Source organism: Nannobrachium achirus, assembly GCF_963921795.1.
Source record: "Nannobrachium achirus genome assembly, chromosome: 15".
NCBI lineage: Eukaryota > Metazoa > Chordata > Actinopteri > Myctophiformes > Myctophidae > Nannobrachium > Nannobrachium achirus.
The window spans coordinates 27,116,241-27,140,624 of record NC_137822.1 but is presented as its reverse complement, the minus strand read 5'-3'; the positions used below and the strand labels follow the sequence as shown (position 1 = coordinate 27,140,624).

The 24,384-nt window shown below is 42.6% G+C and overlaps 1 protein-coding gene across 3 annotated transcripts in view; it reads left to right on the top strand.

Moving 5' to 3' along the window:
• LOC308300086 (putative flavin-containing monoamine oxidase A) overlaps nucleotides 1–24,384 on the top strand; it is a 599,107-nt gene that overhangs the window by 76,957 nt on the left and 497,766 nt on the right. For 2 of the 3 annotated variants that reach the window (XM_080743855.1, XM_080743856.1), the window contains 3 exons: nucleotides 5,494–5,580; nucleotides 16,047–16,147; nucleotides 22,411–23,828. In XM_080743855.1, coding sequence (XP_080599981.1) covers nucleotides 5,494–5,580; nucleotides 16,047–16,147; nucleotides 22,411–22,765 — 543 coding nt within the window. In that variant the 3' untranslated portion in view covers nucleotides 22,766–23,828. Of the gene's footprint in view, nucleotides 1–5,493; nucleotides 5,581–16,046; nucleotides 16,148–22,410; nucleotides 23,829–24,384 lie in introns of those variants that run through there. The other variant, XR_013962799.1, reaches the window with a different exon arrangement.

Genomic DNA, 24,384 nt, shown 5'->3' with positions numbered 1-24,384 from the left:
CATGCTCGGTCCCAGAGTTCAGGGGTGATTATACTGGATTGTGTGGTTTTGTATAGGCTACCTGTACAACTCAGGCCTGTACTGTCCTCACCTTACCTTCCATTCAATGTTCCAGCAAGCAAACACCCCCAGACTGTACTGTACAATGACTCCCGCTATCGCAAAATGCCATATTTATAAAATGAATGGTGTGAAACTGAAAACACTATAGTGAACCTGGGTTATAAGTGCCTTTCGGAGCCAATGACGTCAATCAAAGACTATGGGATTTTACCTGATCTGAACCGTCGGAGACTCAGTGAGCCGATCAGTCATGGGTGGACATGATTGCATAAGGGTGCACTACAAAAGAGAGAGCCCAGTAAGTGGCATTCATGTCCGTGGAGTGGAGCTCAGTGAGCATTATGGGGCGACAGCCCAGTTGAGCTACTTGTCATTTGCAGTCATTATCAGTGGGTGAGTGCTGTTCGAATGCTGTTTAGGCAATTTCTTATTGTATTATACATTAATAACTAGGCCGATGCCCATGCCCATTGTGTACGCATGTCCCTACTTACCCAGTGCTTGGAGGCCAATCTATGAGGGGCGGCATAGCTCAGAGGTAGAGAAACCGTTATTAGAGCACGAAGGGTTCCCAGTTCCCTGAGTTAATGTTGAAGGGTCCGTGGGCAAGACTCTGAACCCATAATTGCTCCCGGTGAGTAGGTTGGTGCCTCGCATGGTTTCCTCCGCCACCGGTGTATGAATGTGTGCGTGAATGGGTGAATGTAATGCACAATCTATGAAAAGCGATTTGGATAAAAGCGCTATATAAATTTACCATTTATGATGTTGGAACTATGACGGCATATTGATGACATCAGGGATCTCCATATATTTTCATGGGGAATAAAAGGCACACAGACAGATGATTGTATTTAATAATGTTGGCCAGCTGTTTCATCATTTGTAAAACACACAGTACTTTACTTTGAAAACGCATGCTTATGCCATTGCCTTCCTTTTTCATATAACAGGTGAGATAAGCAAGGTTTGTCATGACAGGTTGAACGTTGATAAATTGTGTCTGTGTTTAAGCTGACGCAAACCAATGCAAGTTAATGTCATACCGTCAACAAATGTTTTAATTGGTGATTTAGCCCTAACCTCGAGCTCGGGCTTACTGTCGCTCAGTCATATCCTTGTTCTATCAAATCTGCAATCAATCTAAGCTGTCTTTTTTCTTCTTTTTTCTCACCAGGATGTATTTGAGATTACAGTAGATGCAGAGATGCTCATCTGGAAACACATTAAGTGTCAAAAGGAGACCGAAATAAATCAGATAGCCTGTAGCTAAATACAGTACTAATCATTTGATAACAGCCAAAGCCTGCTGCGGTTCGTGGCCTGTATTTCTTGCAGTTTGTGTGATATATAAATGAAAGGAAGACAATGTCGACAGATTCAGACTTCTAGGGTGCAAATGAGAAGAAAATGCGGAAGAATCCACAGAAAAGGAGAGAAAACTCCCACACAGTTTTTATTCCCACGCTAGAAAAACAAGAAGGCAAACATGACTGACAACATTTATGTTTCTTTCCCTGTCAGTCTTACATAGTTAAATATGCATGGCTATGCATTTCGGTGCTGCAAAGCTAGATGAAAACAACTGTAGCAATCAAAACAAAAAGAAAAAGGAAGGAAAAAGAAATATGGTAGACGTTTAGTGGCCGCTTTATACAGGTACAGTATGTATGTATAAACCGTACGTGTCTGGCACACACGGCTGCCTTTACATAGTGAGCATTTAGATTATTTTCTAGATACAGTAGTTGATATAATTTTAAACAAGTCATCGCTTCGTCTTACATTTGTTTGATAATCGAAGAGCGCTTTCAGTGGTAAACTGCATCACATCAATTGTAAAATATAAAGTAGCTACTGTATAACCTGAATGACCTGAAAATCTTCATAGTACCTATTGACATTAATGCACACCATCAAGGATAATCAAACCACATTCCAACCCGTCATGCAAACGCACGGCACACACACGCACACACAGTCACACACGCACGCACGCACGCACGCACGCACACACACACACACACACACACACACACACACCACTATTTCATTTTATACTAAGTAGTAGTCCCACTGTAAGTTCCTGATAGATGTGGCGACAGAGTTAGATGGGTGCCTCACATTAAGTTTTTCTTCAAGTCAAGTTTATCCTTGCAGCAGTTGCAGGTTATGCAAAAAGCATAACCGTGGTCATATATGTGCAGATGAACAGCTCCCATGCCAAACAGTGATGCAGCAAGTCAGTATGTACTGAATGCTGTAGTACCTGGAGAGAACGGATGTTCAGATTACTTTTTTTTTGCCTTCTTAGGAAGTACAGGTGTTGTTGAACCTTCTTCACTAAGGCGAGATAAAACAAGAGATCTTGTCTGTGATCTTTGTAACTGTGTACGGTCTCCACAACCTTACTATCAACATGTAGGGGCTAGTGAGTGAGTTGCTTACAGCCCTCAAGTCGACAATCATCTCCTTCATCTTGTCAACATTCAGAGAGAGCTGGTTGTCTCTGCAACAGATCTTCAACAGCCTCACCCTTCCCTGTAGGCAGATTTATCGTTGCTGGTGATAAAAGCCCCATGGCTATACACTTGATGATGTGATTGCTCTGATGTATGCTGACGCACGTGTGGGTTAACAGTGTGTACAGTACAGTAGTGGGCCCAGCACGCCTTGTGAGCTGTTCACAGTGGCAGTGAAACATGCCTGGTGTGGATTCTGACCATCTGTGTCCTGTTACTCACAAAGTCTGAAATCCAATTACTGCACAGGATCGCAGCGCTACAAAATTAGATATGACTTGCTTAAATGTACCCAACAGTTTAATTGGAACTACAGCTTTTTGGAATAGAAAACTTGAGGTAGATAGAAAAATAATAATAATGGGCAGATGTGATCCATATAGTACTTCTGACGGTGCCCTCATTTAATGAGGCCTCAGGAACATTGTTTTTCGCCAGCTAAAAAAGAAAATCTGAATCATGAAATGAGGCTTGCATTACATGATTCAGATTTGGCTCAGGAAACAAATTCCAGGAATTAGCTTGATCTAACCAACTGGTGAAGACAACCATGGACGATCACTATGGCACACTCCATCTTCAGGTGAAAATGTATGAAGTCAGTACAAAGACAGTGTGTGAAATCACATATTTTTAATACAGTATAATCAACAACAGTCCCATAAAAATTTAAGCAAATACTGTAAAGAGTGCAGACCACTGGATCACCAGCAAGTGAATGACATCTAATAGGGCAACTTAATCTCTTCCTCTGGTTGGCCATACAACAGAACCGTGACTTGAGCCTTAGTGCGGGGCGTTAAGGGGAGAAAATCAGTGCAAATCAGTCTAAAAGCGCCACATTTTGCACAGATGTAGCCCAGGGCTTGCTCTAATGATTTAGCTAGGGCGTCCAAGTCGGCGACCTTCGGGGTCGCCACAGCGGCCAAATCAAGATGGGCTCCCATCGACTTTCTATACAGGAGGAAAATACCCAGAAAATTAATTTTTTTGGGGTATTTAAGTAGGATGTGAGGGGTCTAACTAGGGGTTTGTCATGATGCTGAATCCATTGCAAGCATTTGTTTTGCACAAAAAAACATTCCTTGGGCTTTAAATAGCCCCAGAAAACGCCCACAAAACTGTCAAAAGTGATGACTCATCACTTTTCATCACTAAACCATCATTTTCTGGGGCTATTTGTAGCCCAAGGAATGTTTTTTGTGCAAGACAAATGCTTGCAATGGATTCAGCATCATGACAAACCCCTAGTTAGACCCCTCACATCCTACTTAAATACCCAGAAAAAAAAATATTTTCTGGGTATTTTCCTCCTGTATAGAAAGTCGATGAGAGCCCGAAGGTCGCTGACTCGGGCGCCCTAGCTAAATCATTAGAGCAAGCCCTGGGCTACATCTTTGCAAAATTTGGCGTTTTTAGACTGATTTGCACAAAATGAGCATTTTCTCCCCTTAACACCCTGCACTACCTCCCAAGCCGTTGATTTAAAACAGTATACAAACTAGAAACAGAGCTCTTCCGAGCACAGGTCTCCGGCAGGTCAGGAATGTTGCGCTATAATGGAAAAGGGTTGCATTTGTCCTCAACGTAGTGGAAATGAGCGTGCAAAGTTTAACTGATTTGTTTTCATGATTTGAGGCCTTTTGTTCAAAAAAGACTACACCTGAAAACTTTAGATGTCAATCTTAACCAACCACGGTAGAATATGAAAGATCAGACAGATCCGTATTCGTCATATGACCAAAATGATCATGTTCACCGATTTGTGTGATATTTAGTTAAAATCTGAAGGACTAATATTTATTTAATGTTCACATACAGTAAGTCCACCTCCTGGTGGCACTATATGTTTTACACAGATCGGTGCAGTTATGGGTCAAGACACCACTCGGCCTGTTGTAGCGCCACCATGAGGCTGATTTTTTTTTTAAATCGAGTCCCATTTCTTCATGAGCCTAATGGGAATGTACGTGAAAAACAATGCCTGACAGGAGTACGTTGTTATTGAAACAATACAATATCAAGTTTTAATGAACGTTCCTCTGAAATTCCAGAACATTATCATTAGCGGGCAATGCATGTCAACTCCGTCTGCTGTGACTGTTTTGGTTTGGGTATATATAGCCCTAATGCCTCTGTGACAAGTTGAATAATGAAGGCATATCTTCACACATCCCACCTATGATAATTTAATCACTGTGATATATGTCTGGTATTGTCGTTTGCCACTTCTATCACTCTGCTGTATGATGGAACAGTGACAATATTCCACCAAATTGTGCAAAGATAATGAACCCTCCATCTTTTTGTGCAAAACATGCATGCGTCTTTATTTTTATTTTCTATTTTTACAGAGAGAAATAGATGGATGGATGCTTGGATAGAAAGAAAGAAAGAGCAAATTAACGAGAAAGGGCAAATTAACTAGAGCTTGTTATACATTCCTTCTGGTAGGCAATCTGGCACATTTCTTCCTCTCTAACTCCTCATCCTCACTCCACCGTGGCTCTAATTGAGTGGCCATGAGCACCAGCCCTGAATTATTGCCGTAGACAGCGTGCTAGGAGCAAAGGTGCAGGCGATGTGCCGAAGAGGGACTTTAGACAACCTGTGCAACATCTGTCACTCAGGTGTATGATGATCAGGCTCTGGCTATACTGTACTTCTTGCTATATGGGCCTGGGGGCCTCCGCCACCGTGGCCATAACTCACTAAACATGCTTTCACTTACCGTGAGCATTGGACGTCTGGGAGTTATTCACATTTCTTTCCGTGGCTGCCTGTGTCTAAGGCTGTGCCGGTTTCTCGAACATGCATTCATATTTTAGCAGCCTGCCCCTATATTTCTGAGAATGATGAGCGCACGTGATGTGAGGGCCAGTTCAAGATCTTTATCTTTCTTTTCCAGGTTGAAGAGAGGAGAGAAGCTGTGGTTGCTAGCTTGGTGCGGTATCTGGGTCCCGAGGCTGCATCCTTCATCCACTATGAGGAGAAAGTAAGTGAATGCCTGGCTGACTTATCTGATATGCCTTAACAACCTTAACATTTCCGATTGGATAGTCAACTTGTTCTCTCAAGTCAGGGACAGGCACACTTGCTGTATAACACCAGGTCCCTTAGTATAGATAGCTTAGACTGGAACAAACTGCCTTTGACATCAAACTGATCTCAAGCGAGATTCATTTCATGACAATGGTTAATAATGCATTGTAGCACACATGCATTGTAACTCAAACGTCTGTGTCTTGTGTTTTCTTCTGGAAGATAACCAACAACACGCACACAACACAAACACGCACACTGTTTGCATACAGCACATGTCAGCTGTCTATGTGCTCACCTCCTCTCTATAAAGCATGCTCTCAGTCTCTGAGCTTACCCTAGCTGCCTCACAGCGGCAGAGACTTTGTCGGTATGTGTCGCCAAGTCACTGCGCCACTGTCGCCTACGCCTGGATTCCCTGTCACTGCAGCCAGCTTGTGGGCGTTGCTTACGTAGTTTTGAGTAAGTGGAGTGCTGAAGAGCAATGGCAGCTTGTCTGGAAGCTATCTATATTCTACCTATATAGTATGCTATATACAGTTGCTGCCAAATGTGAGCACAGGGTATGACTTTAGCCCAGTGGTGGAAAGTAAGTACATTTACTCAAGTACTGTAGGCTACTGTACTTACTGTATAAGGGGGTTCCACGCGGTACGTGCAGCGAAGTTTTGGGGTGGCGAGGCGAGCGGGCGCGGTCCTGTGAAATCCACCGCGAGCGTGCTCGTTTGTACATGCGTACGCGGGCGGTGAGAGATGGATTGTGTTCATCTTTGTGAAATACCGAGCGGCGTTTACTCACTGAGCGAGTGTGTTTGTGTCTCACCGCGGTGCGGCCACTGCTGATCCTAGCGGCAGCCCCGACGGCAAACGCGTACCGTGTGGAACCCCCTTTAAGGTACTTTTACTTTACTTGAGTATTTAACATTTTCAATAATTTATACTTCTATTCTACTTCATCAGAGGCAGATATTGTATTTCTTTCTCCGCTACAATTATGTTAGTTACTAGTTACTTCGACTATTCGAAGATTTTAAGCTTGTAGATCTGCTATTTCTTTTCCTTTCTTTTTTCTTCATAATGAGTACTTTTATTTTGGTACTTTAAGTATATTTTGACACCAATACGTGTTCTTTTATTCAAGTAAAAGCTTGAATACAGACCTTTTACTTGAAACTTGAGTATTTCTGCATTGTGATGTTGCTTCTTTTACTTCATTCGAGTTCTTCTTCCACCACTGCTTAAGCCTCATTCATACAGTACTTTGTTGCATACTGTTGTCGCGTGTTGAAAGGTTCTGATCTACAAGCTCACAGAGCCTATCTACAAGCTCAAACTGTGAGCATGTAGATCTGCTATTTTCCTTTGGGAAGCCGTAGGGCTCCCCTCCCGGATCTGCTTCCAGATACGTCCAAATAACCTGGTACCTCCCTCAGTATTCACCTTCTCTCATAAATGCTTCCTGCTATTGCACATATTATGACCAGTAGTAGTTAGGTTTGTTATTGCACATTATGACCAGTAGTAGTTAGGTTTGTTATTGCACATTATGACCAGTAGTAGTTAGGTTTGTCTCACTTTGACTGGCATAGTGTGTTGGGTGTGTGTGAATCAGAGGGGTTGTCAAAACAAGCCAGCTCTAATTCCCCCTTGTCCATAGAGGCTGCATATCACACAATGGGGCTTTACGTGTGTATACATTTTCAATTTTCACAATATGGGAGTATTGAATTCCCCCGTGTTCTGTGGATAAGCATGTGATTAAGTAATATATCACAATGTCAGTATTGTGTGTGAGTATGACTAGTTTGTAATCCCACAAAGTTCTTCCACCAGGAATCCTAGTTGCTATGTTATTTACTGAAAATAGAAATGGTGATCTGATCAATCTCTGTTCTTTGGAGACGCGTGCTCAAAACCTATCCTCGAGATGAGGGCATCTCTGTGGGAAGAGGGCACATAACACATATAATAAATGCATTTTTCTGTATGTACACCAAATTCATAAATTATGTATTTTAGGTCAATAAGTGTGTGTGCGCACACACGCACACGCGCGCACACACACACACACACACACACACACACACACACACACACACACACACACACACACACACACACGCACACGGCGCGCGTGTCTCTTTCAGCGCCTCTATATCTCTGCCATTAACCACAAGGTTAATGAGAATAATCAGTCCGCACTTCTTTATGCTGTGCATCTCATGAAAAACCTTTGGTTGACAGAAGAACTAATCATCTATCATTATCTTTACTTTGGGTTGGATAACTTGACCAAGCACTGCTAATTGAAAAATACAATCTAATTAAAATGAACATAGTAAGTACAAGGTGAAAGTAATTATGTGAATTACTGTAGTTAATTCTATTTCACGTACAAATGACTATCAGGTGTGTGTTGTGTTTTGACTGTTAAACACAATTCGCAATTGGACAGACAGATCCATTAACGATTCCGATTTCACCTCTACACCTATAGCAGAACACAGCTGAACCAAACTTTATTTCTCTACATAACTTTAAATTCAATTAATTTCAGCTTGCTATGTCAGTTGAACGCCTTGGGTAAAATACAAAGAGAGTTTTCCGACGAGAAGGTCAGTTACTTTGGTTTGTGAGAAACGGTTCTTAACAGTTCTTCTTAGGTATATTATAGAGTGAATAACCAAGCTTTGCCCAAAGGTATGATTGCTTGTATCCTTGAATCAACCTGGGCTTGACAATAATTAATTTTTGAATGTGGGTTTCCTATGTGCCTGTTTCAGTAAATAGTATGTGTGTAGTGTATTCGACCCAAGACCATAAAAACAGCATAATGAGATCTACAGTTCAACACCCACATCAACTAAAGATGTGCCCTAAGGCATGATTGGACATTGTGAGCCCGAACGCACACGCACACGCATGCACGCACGCACGCACGCACGCACGCACGCACGCACGCACACACACACACACTATGACCTCCAAGTCTCAGAGTTAATGAACACTCTGGATGTTACTGTTCATAATGTTGGTTGTTGTAATAGTATGTTGTTGTTGCAGCAGGTTGGCATGTCAGCCCTGAGATTGCTTGCTCTTCATGTGCCCTAAGAGTTTTGTATGAAAAGGACAAATCGCCCCGAGGAAGCTTGGGGCAGAAATGTCCGGGGAGACATAATGGTTTTCTTCCTTGACTGACTATGAGCCTCAAGGGGAAAACAATATAGTAGGATATCAACAGTTCAGACCTGGGTGTCGGAGACAGGAGAGATAATAAGAATGATAATATGTTACACAGTGCTACAATGGAACAAGACCATTTTGATCGGATGCAAAATCCTAAACCCGACATACTTCACTAGCGGTGGCAGGATTGCCAATTTGGGTGGGCACATTAAAGGGGGTGGGTGGGTCGACACAAATTTTGCTTTTAATCCAGCCATTTGTCTGTTCTCTCTCCAACCGTTTGAGGACAGCTTCAATAATAACATAACTTCCTGCAGTTACTTGCAGCAGGACTTCAAAAGAGGGTTGCAAAGCCTGTCAGAATGTTACGATTGATGCACCTTCAAGTCCAAACTCTCAGACTTCCAGCCTTCCCAACAGCCTTTCTTTTCCTCTCTGACCTTAAATGGATCCTAAATCAACAAGGTTGCTGGTTGAAGGGGCAGAAGCAGGACAACTTAAAGGGGGATTTCACTTTGAAACACTTCTCAGGTCAATGTCTGCTCTTGCTTTTGTGTGCAGTGTGCACCCCAGACATTTTAAGTATAAGCCTTATATAAGCCCATTCAACATCAAACGCCACGTTAGACTCAATGTAAACGCACGTTTCTGCTCACAAAGCCACAGCAGATGTGAAAATGATCCCAGAAGTGTTTTAATTTGAGATTTGAGTGCATGTTGCACACTGTTGCATACTCTTTCATTTAATCACTTAAACCCTGGTATACTTACCAGATTCCTAAGGGCTCTATACTAGGTTCCCTACTGTTTTTGCTCTACAACAGTGGTTCTGAACCTGTTTGGCTGGTGACCCCCAAAATAAACTCACCAATCTAACAATATGCACGCACTGAACAAATGCACGTGAGTGTGCAAACCTTTATGTAGAACTCCAATGGTTGAGGTTCCTGATGAGCAAGGTAGTTCACAAAAAAAAGACTGATTTTCTATCAATTACACACCCCATGAAGCCTTTCTCTTTTCTTTCTCGCATTCTTAAGCCAATAAATCATAGGGATGGCCAACTGTTAACCCAACAGTGACTCAGATTGTGCAATTATGTATTATTCATTATAATATTACATTAACATGTTTACACATTGGGAGTTGATCTGTTCTTGGGTTCACGCTGGTGGCGCTCCTGCTGTTATGCGGCAGACTATATTCCGACGTGATTATGTAAATCCTACCGTTTCACTTCTAAAATAAACCCATATTTCTTATAGAAAACAAATTTTTGTATCCATCTTCTTCTTCTTCCTCGTTGTATTTGTATTTTTAATGAGTAAATAATTATGGAAATTTACGATGGAAAAAAATATCCCAGTGTATTGGTATTTTTAAATGGGTAAATAGAGCATCTATTCTTCAACACATTTCCTTAATGGTTAATGGTTATTTTGGGGTTTGTATTGCAAAGTACAATGTGATGACATCACACCGTTGTACTTAACAATACAAACCCCAAAATCAATCCTCCAGTTCTAGGCAACACAGAAGGGGGGAACCTTTTTTCTATTTCCACACAACTCCTTTAAGGTACAGTATATAATATAACAATATTGAAAATGGGTGGTCTTCCCCTTTAAATAACCGATAAGGCCTAATGGTAACTGGTTAATAAAATATGTATCCCTAGCTGGTCATCAAATGATTGGCTCAGGGATGAGATAAAAACAAAAGAATCTCCATGAATTCAAGGCTTCATGGACTATTTGATAAAAAATGTGTAATTATGTGTAATTTCTTTTGGGTGAACTACTCCTTTAAGATATCAATATTCTTTTTACTATGTGCGTGTGTGTGCGTGTGCATGTGCGTTTGTGTGTGCGTGTGCATGCGTGTGCGCTCAAGTGTGTGTGTGTGTGCGTGCGTGCGTGTCTTACGGTTCATGCCTTGTTTAACTCGGGTCAGTGACGTGCAGTTCACATAATTAATATTTGCGGTGCAATTATTCAAGGTCCAAGGCGTACAGGTACGCGTACACAAGAGTGAAACGTTTTGTTTTGTTCGGTTCCTCCGACATTGTATCACCCATAGCCGTATTAATTTCCCCTGGCATTAACAAAAGCTGCAGAAACCCACCTGTTTTTCATGCACTTACCTTGTTATGTTGTTTTCACCATCTGTGTTTAAAACAAATGTATCTATTGTTTTTAACTTGGATTTTTTGTTAACTACCTTCCTACTATTGTTTGTACGGCACCTAATTGTATGCACACACACACACGCACTCACACGCACGCACGCACGCACGCACGCACGCACGCTCGCACGCACGCACGCACGCACGCACACGCACACACGCACGCACACGCACACACACACACACAGAGAGATGGTCCTGACCTCCCATGGGGCCCTAAGGAACGTTCTGCTAAGGGGCCCTCCTACCTGAACTGTGACCCATGAAAACCATTTGCCATTGTCACACAGTCACACCTGGATGGATTCAAGATTCCAAGAGGTTTTATTTGTCTCTCACTCATACATGTGTGTCCAGTGAAATGTTGGTGTGATGGATGCGGATCAACTTTTCAAACTTTTTCATGTCAAGTATGTCGTGGACCCCCATCTGAAAATATTTTCTGACAGGGACACCCATACAAAATTTGTGTTGTAATTAAAAAATAAATGACATAAAGCTCACAGCCTGAGCTTGTTGATTGGCTATTTTCAAATAACTTATTGCGACCGTAGGACGCATCTAGTATGAAAATCTGCAGATCATGTCCGTCCGTCCGTGCGCCACGCCTCATTTTACGCTCCATATATGGCCAAGATCCCTGATGTCATCAATATTAAGCCCATACTGTAACTGGGGATGCCCATATATGGACATATTGTGTCAGTCTCATGATAACCAGTGTGGTTGTCGCGACGCAAGTCACACAATGAATTCCGTCCTTGTCCCTTTTATGCCCATATATGGAGATCCCTGATCTCCCATATCTGGGAATGCATATATTTATTGACATATTGTGTCAATCTCTGTTGTTTGAGCGCAACCTCGCTTCTCACCCTTCTTACGGGTGTGTGTATAGGGTTAAAGTGGTTATTTTGATTTAAGAAGACCCCCTGCCTGGAACCCCCTCAAGGACCTCTGGGGGTCCCCAAACACCACTTAGAGAATCACTGGTGGATCAGCTGCATATTGTTTTTAGTACGTTTTCAAATATAAAATACTACTGTGTTCATGACTTGGCTTGGCTGAATACTTGGTGGTTATTATTTCCTCCGAGCATTTGCTTTATTGCCCAGTATGCCCAGCTAATCAACTTTTTAAATTCAATGTTGGGCCTGCCCCTGCGGACAAATTAAATCCATTGCTTTTCATCTCGCATCAGTCCAGAAATGTAACTAAACCTTGACGGATAATTATTATGTATATAAACTTGTAATGCAGTTAGTTATCTTCTCAGAGCTACAGGATAAGCACTGTTGGCATTTATCAAACGCAATATTCACTTTCATCAGTGTATCACAGAACACACACATCCCAGGGAATGACCCAGCAGGCAAGCAATTAGTGGTGGAAAAAGTACTCAAATGTTTTCCTTAGGTAAAAGTATCATTACTGCAAGGTAGAAATAAACAAAAATGTGGCTGGCGGCTGATAAACTATTTTTGTATTCAGCCAACTGTTTTTTTTTGCAGCCAGCGGATTATCTCAATAACCAGTGACACACGTAGCTACAACCACTTGTCACTTCCTGAGTCTTGAGACGGTCTGCCTAGACTCACCCGAATGGACAGAGGGGAAAAACAGTGCTTCAAGCACAAACGCCATGTCTGTGCAGTATGCTGAAAGCTGCGCAAAACCATAAATCCACACCATTGCCATTGATATGCATTGGTGGAATCCACTCTCATAGGTAGAATATATGGGCGGTGTGACCGTGCCCTTAAAGGGATATTTCACTTTAACATTTTTTTTGGTAATTTTATCATCTAATCAGGCTTTTATGAACACCCTGAACCGTTTTTAATTAGCTTGATTGAATATTTAGATATTTGATGTTGTAAATGTTACCAGGCCCTCCAGGCCCAGGGCCTCTCCCCACACACACCCATTGTAACTTAACTTCATTTTAACCATGATAGATTCATTAAAAACACCCATTATTTTTTTTTTGGTGACTCATACTACCCTCCTAATATGTGAGCAGGCCGTGTTTTTTACAGTAAACGCGTCCAACGCGTCGTGGGCCTCCAGCGACATCAAATAAATTGTCGCGTAGACACCTCGTGGGCACCCGCTGTGTTAATGAATCTATCATGGTTAAAATTAAGTTTGAATTTACAATGGGTGTGGAGTGGAGAGAGGCCCTTCCACTGCTCCCTGTTGAAAGTGGAATATCCCTTTAAGTGAAAATCCAGAATTCAAAATGTAATTGAGTAAAAGTACAAAAGTATTGGCATCAAAATTTACTTAAAGTACCAAAAGTAAAAGTACTCATTATCCCATTTAAAGTTTTCAAATGTATAACAATCTTTTGAAAATAGCTGATCTACAATCACAATGCGTCGCAACGCATGTGAGCCTGTAGGTGAGCTGGTAGATTTGCTATTTTAAAAATGGCCGAAATGTGTAGGGATTAAGTAGTTAATGTATGCTATGTAATAATAATCAAAATCTACAAAGTAACTAGTTAACTAAAGTTTCAAAATAATTATAGTGTAGTAAAAGTACAATATTTGTCTCTGAGATGTAGTGGAGTAGAAGTAAAAAATACTGATAATTGGAAATACTCCAGTAAAGTAAAAATACCTCAAAACTGTACTTGATTGTACTTTGTTAATTTCCACCACTGAAAGCAATACAGACAGATCAAGAGTCATAGGCCTACTATGCACCTGGTTAACAGCACTAGAGAGAGATTAATAATAATAATAATAATAATAATGAATTTTATTTATAACGCACTTTATATTTGAAACAAATCTCAAAGTGCTACATTAATGGCAAAACAAAGCAAGCAAAATAATTAAAACAAAGAACTAGCATGGTAAAAACTGTTAAAACCATGAATTAAGAACAGTGCACCTATAAAACACATTTCAAGGAAGATTAAAAGCACAATTGGTCAACAAAAAAGAAGAATTAAAAGCACAAATGGCATCCATAAGGACCAGCTAGGAAAATGCCTTATTAAAAAGAAACGTCTTAAGTCCCCTTTTAAAAGCATCAACTGACTGTGGTGCTCTGAGATGGTCAGGGAGGGCATTCCACAGCAGAGGAGCAGCCGAGCAAAAAGCCCTGTCCCCCATGGTGCGTAAGTTAGTCTTTTTGCCTTTCAGTGAGTTATTGTGACCAGAGCGGAGGGAGCGTGTAGAGCGTGTGGAGGTTGGGGGTTCAATGAGTTCTTTGAGGTAGGGGGGAGCGTTGCCGTGGATGCATTGGTGGGTGAGGAGGCAGACCTTGAATTCAATCCTGGAGGAGACGGGGAGCCAGTGAAGGGAGTGGAGTATGGGTGTGATGTGGTCGAATTTCCGCACTCTCATCAGGACCCTGGCAGCACTGTTCTGGATGTATTGCAGCCTCTGGATGCTTTTGCCAGGGGTCCCGATGAGAAGTGCGTTACAGTAGTCAAGCCTTGAGGAGATAAAGGCGTGGACAAGTTTTTCGGCGTCAGGAAGGGTGAGTGTGGGACGGAGTCTAGCTATGTTTTTGAGGTGGAAAAATGAGGTTTAATGAAACGTTACTTTTATCAAACTTTGAGAGTGCTAAACACAAGTTGACCTGATTGCTGTTCCCACAAATCTTTTTCACTCTTTTCGTGACCAGAAGGGTAGTTCGACTTCATCGTCTCGCCAAGTTGTAAACACTGACACCTGCTTTTTAATACAAGGGTGAGGTGGGGCCAATGACTTAATAGGACCACCCAGCTAACCGACCCAAACATTTCTTTAACATTGGTTGTGAAACAGCTAATTAGTGGTGATTGCGGCAGTTTAACTTAGAACAGACTTAATTGTCTTTTATGTATAACAGCGTAGCTTACATTTCTGGGGAAGATCTTGAGCCATGGTCTTTGCTGCGATAAAAGGGATAATGAAGAGACTAGAAAATAGAGAAATGGAGTTCATAACATGGAAATCGTTTCATTGCGCTACACATTGTACATTTTGAACCACCATGTTTAACTACATAAACATAAACCATACAGTATATATTCATATATGGACCGGGGGCCCCTAGGGGTCTGAACTGGTCCCCCTAATTTTTCCGCTCTATGCCTCTTTGCAGAACAAAAAAAGCAGATTTATGAGTGTATGCTAGTTTTGGTGTTAGCGCACACCTGCAGTGTTTGTCTTTCTGCTTGTCTGGTCACCACAGTGTGAGCTTAGATAAATAGATAGATAGATACCTTTATTATCCCAAGGGGGAAATTCAGTTGTCCAGTAGAAGCACAGCAGTATACAGTTATTTATAAAGTTACAGAGACGTAAGAAAAGATAGATAAGAGGGGGGGAAAAAAACAAAGACAAGGGCAGTACAGTACCAATAAAGAGAAGGTGCATCAATAGAGGGGGCGAATAATATATAAGTATATATACATAAAGTGTCTTGCAAAAGAGACCATAGCAGTCAATGCTAGTTAGTGCAAACAAGTATCTCACTGTCATTGTTAAATAAAGCAAAAATACTCAGAAACTACCAACACAACCTAATAGTGCAATGTCAAAAATCAGTGCGAAAAAAGAAGAAACTAGGAAGCGTGTCACCGCAAGACGCACATGAGCACTCTTCCTGGACGGTCCTTAGAGGTCAAAGTCAATACAGCAATAGTTCCTTAGAGGTCAAAGTCAATACAGCAATGGTTCCGTCAGTCTAAGTTAGGAAGGGAGACCTTTTCAAGCGTCCGTTATGTGTCTCGTTGTACAGCTTAAGGGCAGCCGGTACAAAAAATGTTCCTAATCTCTCACATCTCCGTCCTGGGTAGGTAAAGCGGTCGTTTCCTCTCTTACTCCTTGCAGATCAACTATTTACGCCTTACTTATTTTCATTGAATGTTACGAATGTATTATGACATGTCCAGAATAGGGGGCGTGAGGTTTCATTGAGGTTAAAACAAAGCCCAGTACTCTACTCAGCCAAAATGTGCTATGCTGCTTCAACTCGTTGTGTTGTTTCATTAGCTGCTATAGCTGGCCCTATTGTCATACTGTATCGTGTATTGTGTGTTACAGGACTGGGCTAAGGAGGAGTACAGCGGGGGTTGCCCTGTTAATGTCATGGCACCAGGCCTGCTAACGTATTACCACCCCAGCCTGAGGACACCCTGTGGCAGGTAATCAAGCTACTGCTGGCCAACAAGGCCCAGCATGTTGCAATGCTCTCTCTCCAGGGATAAACATATAGTCCCTATCCTGACATATAGTACTCACTCTATACTGTGTGTGTGTGTGTGTGTGTGTGTGTGTGTGTGTGTGTGTGCGTGCGTGCGTGCGTGTACGCTACAATATATATATATATATATATATTCTATACTTATTTTCTTTTAAGAGTAATTGACTGTCCAACCCCCAGTGGAGTTTTCTTTCTTTCTTTCTTTCTTTATTGAGATAGCAGGTGTGTTCCTGGGGAGATAGCGTGGGGCTGCCACAGGAGAAAAATCTCTGGTGGGATTCTATGCTAGGCTTGCAGGGGATAATGTGGGTCTCTCTCACTCTCTCTCTCACAGCCGGATTTAACATTTTCACAATATCTGGGCATTCAGTAGTGCGGTTACCAAGGGAAGCAAAGGTGTGCAGTGGGAGTAAAGCGATGTGCTGTAAACACCCACCGACCTGTCATCCGTGAGCGCATTCTTATCTTTATTGATACAGTTCTTTGTGATATTAATCTACAGGAAACACAGTGTCATATCGTCGTTGTCGGGTGGAAACCTTGTATGTCCAAAACGTTTGTTTTGCATTTATCATTTAAAAATGATTCAAACTAGTGAAAACAGCCGATCTACAAGCACACAACGCCTCGCGGTACGAGGCGTTGTGTGCTTGTAGATCTGCTGTTTTCACTACTTTTGTGCGACCACTTGTATGATGAAACAGGGCTTTACTTTACAAAAGAACGTATACATTTGAAACTTGGAGATACGAGGTTTCCACTCGACAACGACAATATAATGTATGTGGAAAAAGAAGTCAATCTGTAGTTCTTGTTTTATTCTTTTATTTTTTTGGTACTCCTTTACCAATGTATGTCCTGTTTTTACACCTCAAAAAACAAACAAACCAAAAAAAAAAAACGCAACACAAAATACCTGAACTGCAGGCTGCCGCTAAAGTCTCTCACATCACTCACTCCACAGTAAAATCCTCAGTGTTAACCTAACTCCAAAGAGAGTACAAAGGGAACCAAAATCAGCAAGGGATCTCCGAAAAGAGCACAAATGGAACCAAATGGACCTGTGTGCTCTCGTGTGAGTTAAAAATGAACACCGGGGCGATTTGCGTGCGTAGGCACGGACTGTGCCTACAGAGCATTGACCTGAGCCGAATAGAGAGCAACAGCAGTGATTATGCCCCCGCTAACATGCATTAGTCCAGGTCTGAAGAAATGGACACCGGGCCAACAAGAATAGCATTCTCGAGGGACAACGGCCCTTAATCCATTTCTAATGGCCTGTTAGGAGATGCACAATGCTGAACGAATGAGAGAGGGGAGAGGTGGATAACGAAGAGAGGCAACCGGGGGGCTTCAGGTAATGCATTTCCATAATGACATTAAGTCCACAGGGAACAGAGGGAGCTCATTACATAACGCGGCTAGAAGAGGAGCGGCGGACCATTCCTATGTACCACCATATAGGAGATGGATCCTCAAGGACACACTGTGACCTTGACACACATAACAGCGCATGTAATCAACAACGTCCACTTGGGTTGCTTTGGTTTGGTCCGTGATACATCCATGAACTCTGAAATCGACAATTCGCAGTTGCTGTGTTTACGTGCCGTGAAATTCCTATTTTATATCCCAATTTAGACTCTTAGATAGATAGATAGATAGATAGATAGATACCTTTATTATCCCAAGGGGGAAATTCAGTTGTCCAGTAGAAGCACAGCAGTATACAGTTATTTACAAAGTTACAGAGACGTAAGAAAAGATAGATAAGAGGAAAAAAAAAAAAAAAAAAAAGACAAGAGCAGTACAGTACCAATAAAGAGAAGGTGCATCAATAGAGGGGGCGAATAATATATAAGTATATATACATAAAGTGTCTTGCAAAAGAGACCATAGCAGTCAATGCTAGTTAGTGCAAACAAGTATCTCACTGTCATTGTTAAATAAAGCAAAAATACTTAACATCGACCCTATCATCCCTATTCTGAGGGACGATAGCCGAATTGTTTTTTGTTTTTTTACCTCATTTTCTCCCTAATTTAGTTGTAATGCCAGTTAATTCCTTCTCTGTTTGTCACTACTGTTGTATCCTACTGAATCACCTGCCAGTGAGGAGCCCCCACCCCATTAAGTTCTACTCCTTCTGCCCAACACTCTCCACTGACAGGTGGGGAGTGTTGGGCAGTGACAATTTTCACACTCCCCCGAACACGGGTCAATTGTGTTCACATAGACGCAAAAATACCTCTCACACCACCCACTCCACAGTAAAATCCTCAGTGTTAATCTAACTCCAAGGAGAGTACAAATGGAACCAGAATCTGCAAGGGATATATAAAAACGACCTGGCGGAAAAGGTGTTAATTGCGGCATGACGTTCATGTTCGGTGTGGATGTACTCATCATGACACAAACGTCACTTTAAATTAATGTGAATCATTCGCACAAAGTAAGCACGCTGTGGCCACTGTGAACATTATGTTCTTATTGCCTTACTCTGAATGCGCTCTTAACTGGGCAGATCATATTCAAATTCAAATTGAACATATATTGTCATGACCTTAACCACAGGACTTACATGACAGCAAGAGATGCTAATACATAGTGATGTAAAGCATAGGGGCCATGCCATCTTCACTCATTAATTGCACTGTGCTGTGTGTGTGGAACAGTTCCTAAGGCAATGTAAACAGCCTAATAGGGATATTTACTTATTCTGAACAGGGGTAATAATGACATTCTAGTGTGCATATTAATGAAGGCAATGATTGCAGGACTGACTGGCAGGGTACCGTATGATTAGTATTTCACGCAAGGTAATAAGTGTTTGCCTACAGCTCATCTGAGGCAATTTGGGTAGTCTGGTCAGAGCACTTTTCTATTATTCCTAAATAGATAACATTTCATAAATGCGAGAGCGAGAAGGTAGTGCTTTAGAGGGAAAGAGAAAGAGAGTAGCACATGCACAACAGAGTAAAGCACTAAGCATAAATTGACCCCATGGTATTCATGCATAAATGATTTATTTGATCCATAATAAATGCAGAATAAACACTGTGCGTAGAAGGCAGTTGTTAAGAAGTAAAAAGTTTGACCAAAAAGTGTTCACTCACTCCATGGTGTTTTTTCCATTGATTGATTGATTGAAGGCTTTATTAGAAGTTTGCATAGGAAAATGTACAGATTCATGACGGTACAGTTCACTGGTACAAGGTCTACTAAAAGGAGATCCATGAAAAGACTAAGCTTATTTCAACAGGAAACCATTTAAGTATCTCATATAACATTGAATGACAGACAAATAGAACACAGTACTATGCAGTAGACATGTAAAGAAAAAAAGAAAGAAAAAGAAAACAGTAGGTCTATACAATCAGTAAGTACAGTATATACAATATATACAAGGAAGGGGCAGGTAACAGTAAGTCTAAACAATCAGTATGTACAGTATATACAAGGAAGGGGCAGGGAGGGTAGGGTTGGGCTAGGTTTTTACCAGTTGTGAACGGCTGCTGCCTGTAAGTGGTTTTTTAGGGCAATTTTAAAGGATGCTAGTGATCCACACTCCTTTATGGCCTATGCCTACGTTCCATCTGAAATAACCAATGTAATCCCCACTTCAACCCTATAATACTGGCTAGAGTGTTGCACTAATACAGGGTTTTCTGGTCTCTTGTTCATGCCGTCATCAGTCAGTGGCTAGGTGTGTGGCGTGCGCTTCCTTTTTGAATACGATATTGTTTAGTGACTAGACCAGGAATCATCACCATGTTGTCTTGGGTGCCATGGCATTGGTCCGACATTTCATTGTTCCTACATCCCATTAGTCTGAATCTGGTGAATGTTAACCTGGTAAAAATACTATGCCTTAACCTAAACCTAACCCTAACCTCAGTAAAACTATGCCTAAACCTACCCAGCAAGCACGGTCAGTACCTGGACCAATCAGTGACTTCTCGATCGGGGCCAGATCAAGTCAAACCATGACTAGTCAGATCTGGCCTAGAATATCACTTGATTTGAACCAACATGAATCCTGCCCACGAAAACGGACGTCCTGGATTAATCAGAGAGGGTCCGATCGAGGCCAGATAAATACCAGTAAGACTCCCTAATCGGGAGATAAGCGACCGTAGGTGGCTTATCTCCACAAATAGGGCAAAAATTTGTTTTTCCAAAATCTTCCTGATCCATGTTGATGACATGAGTGTAGACATGCTGTGTAGTGATATTCGTGATTTTAGGGCAAAAACTGTAGGAGCAGTGTCCAAAAATGTGTTTTAAAAATCGGCCTGAAGGTGGCGCTAGAATAGGGCCATGTGAGAAATGAGGGGTGGGGTCTCCGCGTTGCCTTGGCGGACGAATAGGTACCGGCCCCGGCTCTCCCGGACGCTCCTAGCCCGAGTTACGGCATTTTATGTGCGCTGCAGTGGCAGGAGGTCCTCCACTGGGGGCGCCACCACTTTTGCATCCGTTCTGGAGCACCAGGAGTCGGTGGTCCCCGGGAATTCCCCGTGAGCAGCCCCGTTGGGGTGGTCATTTGGTCATTTTTGCACATTTGGTCATTTTTTACATTTGGGGGTCCCCCAGGGGTCCCTGGGGCTCCGGGGGTCCTTGGAGGTTGTAGTTTGGCAGGCAAAGAGTGTGTGTGCAAAATCTGGCATGGATCGGGTCAACGGGTGCGGAGATATAAGCAGGGAAAAAGTGTGACGTGTGACGTGTGAGCACATTTGGTCATTTTTTACATCTGGGGGTCCCCCAGGGACCTGGGGGTCCCTGGGGCTGCGGGGGTCCTTGGAGGTTGTAGTTTGGCAGTCAAGGAGTGTGTGTGCAAAATTTGGCATGGATGGGGGCAACGGTTGTGGAGATATGAGCAGGGCAAAAGTGTGACGGACGGACGGACTGACTGACTGACTCACTCACTCACCCACGGACAGCCGGTGGAGGTTTCTACAGTAAGTAGCTCCCTACGGTCGCAATTACCAGAAACACATAAAGCTAACCCTGAATGACCATAACTCTGATAGTGTTCAAATTGAACCAAATGGTCCATTTCATTCCATTTGTACACTCTGAGAGTTAAGGGGGTCCTTGTAAATAAAACATTTGAGAACCACTAGTACTAGTGGACTCATAATGTAACATAGTGTCCTAGTAAATCAGTGGCATACAAATTCTGAACAAAATCTGGGGACTTGATATTCAGTAATTGGATATTAGGATCAAAATAAGAACATTATCATGGTGTGTAAAACAGAAAAACTAAAATATTGCAACGGACAAGGCCAAGTCTTTGCCACGGGCACATCTGTCCAAGTACGGACAATCGGACATATTGAGGACCCCTGGGCTAGACGAGTGCTGCGCTAATTCAAGGTATCCTGGTCTCTTCCTTATTCATGATATTGTCATTCAGTTGCTGGGAAAGTGGAGCGATGATCTGGGGGTCCGGAGTATCAGACAGAATTTCAGCCTTTTATTCTTCTTGTACCTGATGTAAGATAAAGCAGCATGTATACGGTGCATCGCTATTCGCGACACATAGATCTGCATGTTTTCACTAATTATTTACATGAAAAAATAACAAATGCTTTTCCTAAATGAAATGCATGTATTTTATTCAGCCTGACCAAAAACAATTATAAAACCCCACCTGTGACAAAAATGAGGAGGGCGTATACAAAAAGCAGAGGCATGGATTATCCCCCCCCCCCCCCCAGCAAATCAAACCGTGTGTGTGATCAGGGGTGTCACACCATATTCTGGGCCTTGGGTACAAGTATTCACTGCGGGCCCCCCATGACTGTTCTTCATAGGGGGAGGGGGTTTTACCCATTTAGTCTCGGAACGCATTATTTTGTGCTTTAACTATTGAAAAATAGCAGATCTACAAGCTCACAACCGCACTGCGAGCTTGTAGATCTGCTATTTTTGAAAATGTGTGCAAGTCTTTGAATATTCCAAATCCTTCTAAGGTTTTTTGAAAAACCTATGTTTCTATGTCAGCGGTGCTGAAACTTTTTCATGTGAAGGACCCCCAAAATGATATGTATTTGGCCACTATTGACCCCCATCTCAAAATATTTAGTTCCATGGACCCCCAGAAGTATAAAATAATTAAGGCCCCTCCACCTTGGGCCCTAGTCACTCAGTCCCTCTTTTCCCCCCCTTGTGACGCCCCTGTGTGTGGTTACCTTTCAGGATCCATTGGGCGGGAACGGAGACAGCCACCCGTTGGTGTGGCTACATGAGCGGCGCGGTGCAGGCAGGACAACGGGCAGCTCTGGAGGTCCTGGCTGAACTATGCCCCTTCACTCTGACCCAAAAAGAACAGGAGGAGGCACAGCAGCAAAATGAGGACACAAACATCCCAGCATGGCTGACTAAACCAGAATCATCCGAGTTCTCTTACCTAAGCAGAGCTGTGCTCGTAGCAACACTATCAGTTAGCACTGCCCTCCTACTGGCTCGCCCTCAGCTCTGCCAGAAGTGGATTGCACAGGGTCGAGGTTTAATGTGGAGAGGCTTGATCAAGTATTCTGTTTTCCGCTGGTAGCAGAAGCTGATGAAATAGTTGTACTGTACGTTGACCGAAAGGTACAAATTAATTGTTCAGTGAGTGTTCACGACATGAGGAAAGTGGGCCGTTGTTGAAACCAAGGGCAACAACAAACGCCCAGAGGCTATAATGTGTTTATCTCCTACCAATAGACGTACTCATTCACAAAAGCAATGAGAAATTGGCATTTAATCAACAAAGCAAACGTTCCTTCAGGAGCAAGGTCACTTGATGGTGACAGTTAAGAGTGTAGTGGCACTTTCGCTTGCATCCTATACCCCATATTATTGTGGAATATCGTGATGCTGTGATAAAGTTTGATTTGATAGTTAATGTATTTAAATAGAAACTAATCTGGAATCATGTCATCGATTTGTTGGGTTTCTCCTAGTCTTGTTTTGGGTTGTATATGTATTTTATTTTCACATGTGCATCCGTCTGAAGGTTTGTTTGTTTCTATTATATATCTTTTGGGGAGAAAAAACATGTGTGTATAATAATGTACTGTACATGTGGGAAAAGCGGAATGAGGAGCGCTCGTTTTTTTCGGGCACAGGAAGCCTGTGTCGGGCCGTGGCCGGGTAGGCCCCTCGAGGGAAACAAAACACAAACCCCAGCCGCCAGGGTAAAATCGCCTTCTACGGCGCTTAACGGACCTGGTCAGCCCATTGGCCTTTTGCCAGGAACCTCACACTGGACCGGCACCACCAATCTCCTAGAAATAATAAATATAAGAGCAATTGTGTACAACAAATGCAAAAAAAGAAAAGGAATATGACTTCTATTCTCCCAAGAGACTTTCTGCACACCCCTCCTCGTGGCTGCAAATTATGTTAATAATATTAAATGAACCATGATGTGAATCAAGCAGAGATTAATTCTGTTAGAACAAATATAACTTCCTCAGGGAAAAGACACAGGGGGAAAATATCATTCCCAATTGAATGGACAGGCTCCTGCGGCCTCATTTGAATGTATCTAAGATTTTGTTCAAGACAAAAAAAAAGAAATGCACATTATGTCTTTAAAAGTGTGTTACTTTTAAGTTTTGACAAATGGTTTTCAAAATAAAAATAATGGTTGTTGTGACTTAAATTTCCATTCATACACTCTTGGTTTCATTGAGCCCATAATGGTTAGAGCCTCACTGATAAACAGTGTGCACTTTTCCAGCAAAACCCACTCAACGAGCTTGGCGCACAGCCCAGCTCAAGCCATCCTCTCAAGCGCACACATTCACCCACCTACGCATGTACTTGCGTGCGCACGCGCGCGCACGCACGCACGCACGCACGCACGCACGCACGCACGCACGCACGCACGCACGCACGCACGCACGCACGCACGCACGCACGCACGCACGCACGCACGCACGCACGCACGCACGCACGCACGCACGCACGCACGCACGCACGCACGCACGCACGCACGCACGCACGCACGCACGCACGCACGCACGCACGCACGCACGCACACACACACACACACACACACACACACACACACACACACACACACACACACACACACACACACACACACACACACACACACACACACACACACACACACACTTGCATCTGTGCTCACACACTCACATACACACCCACATGCAC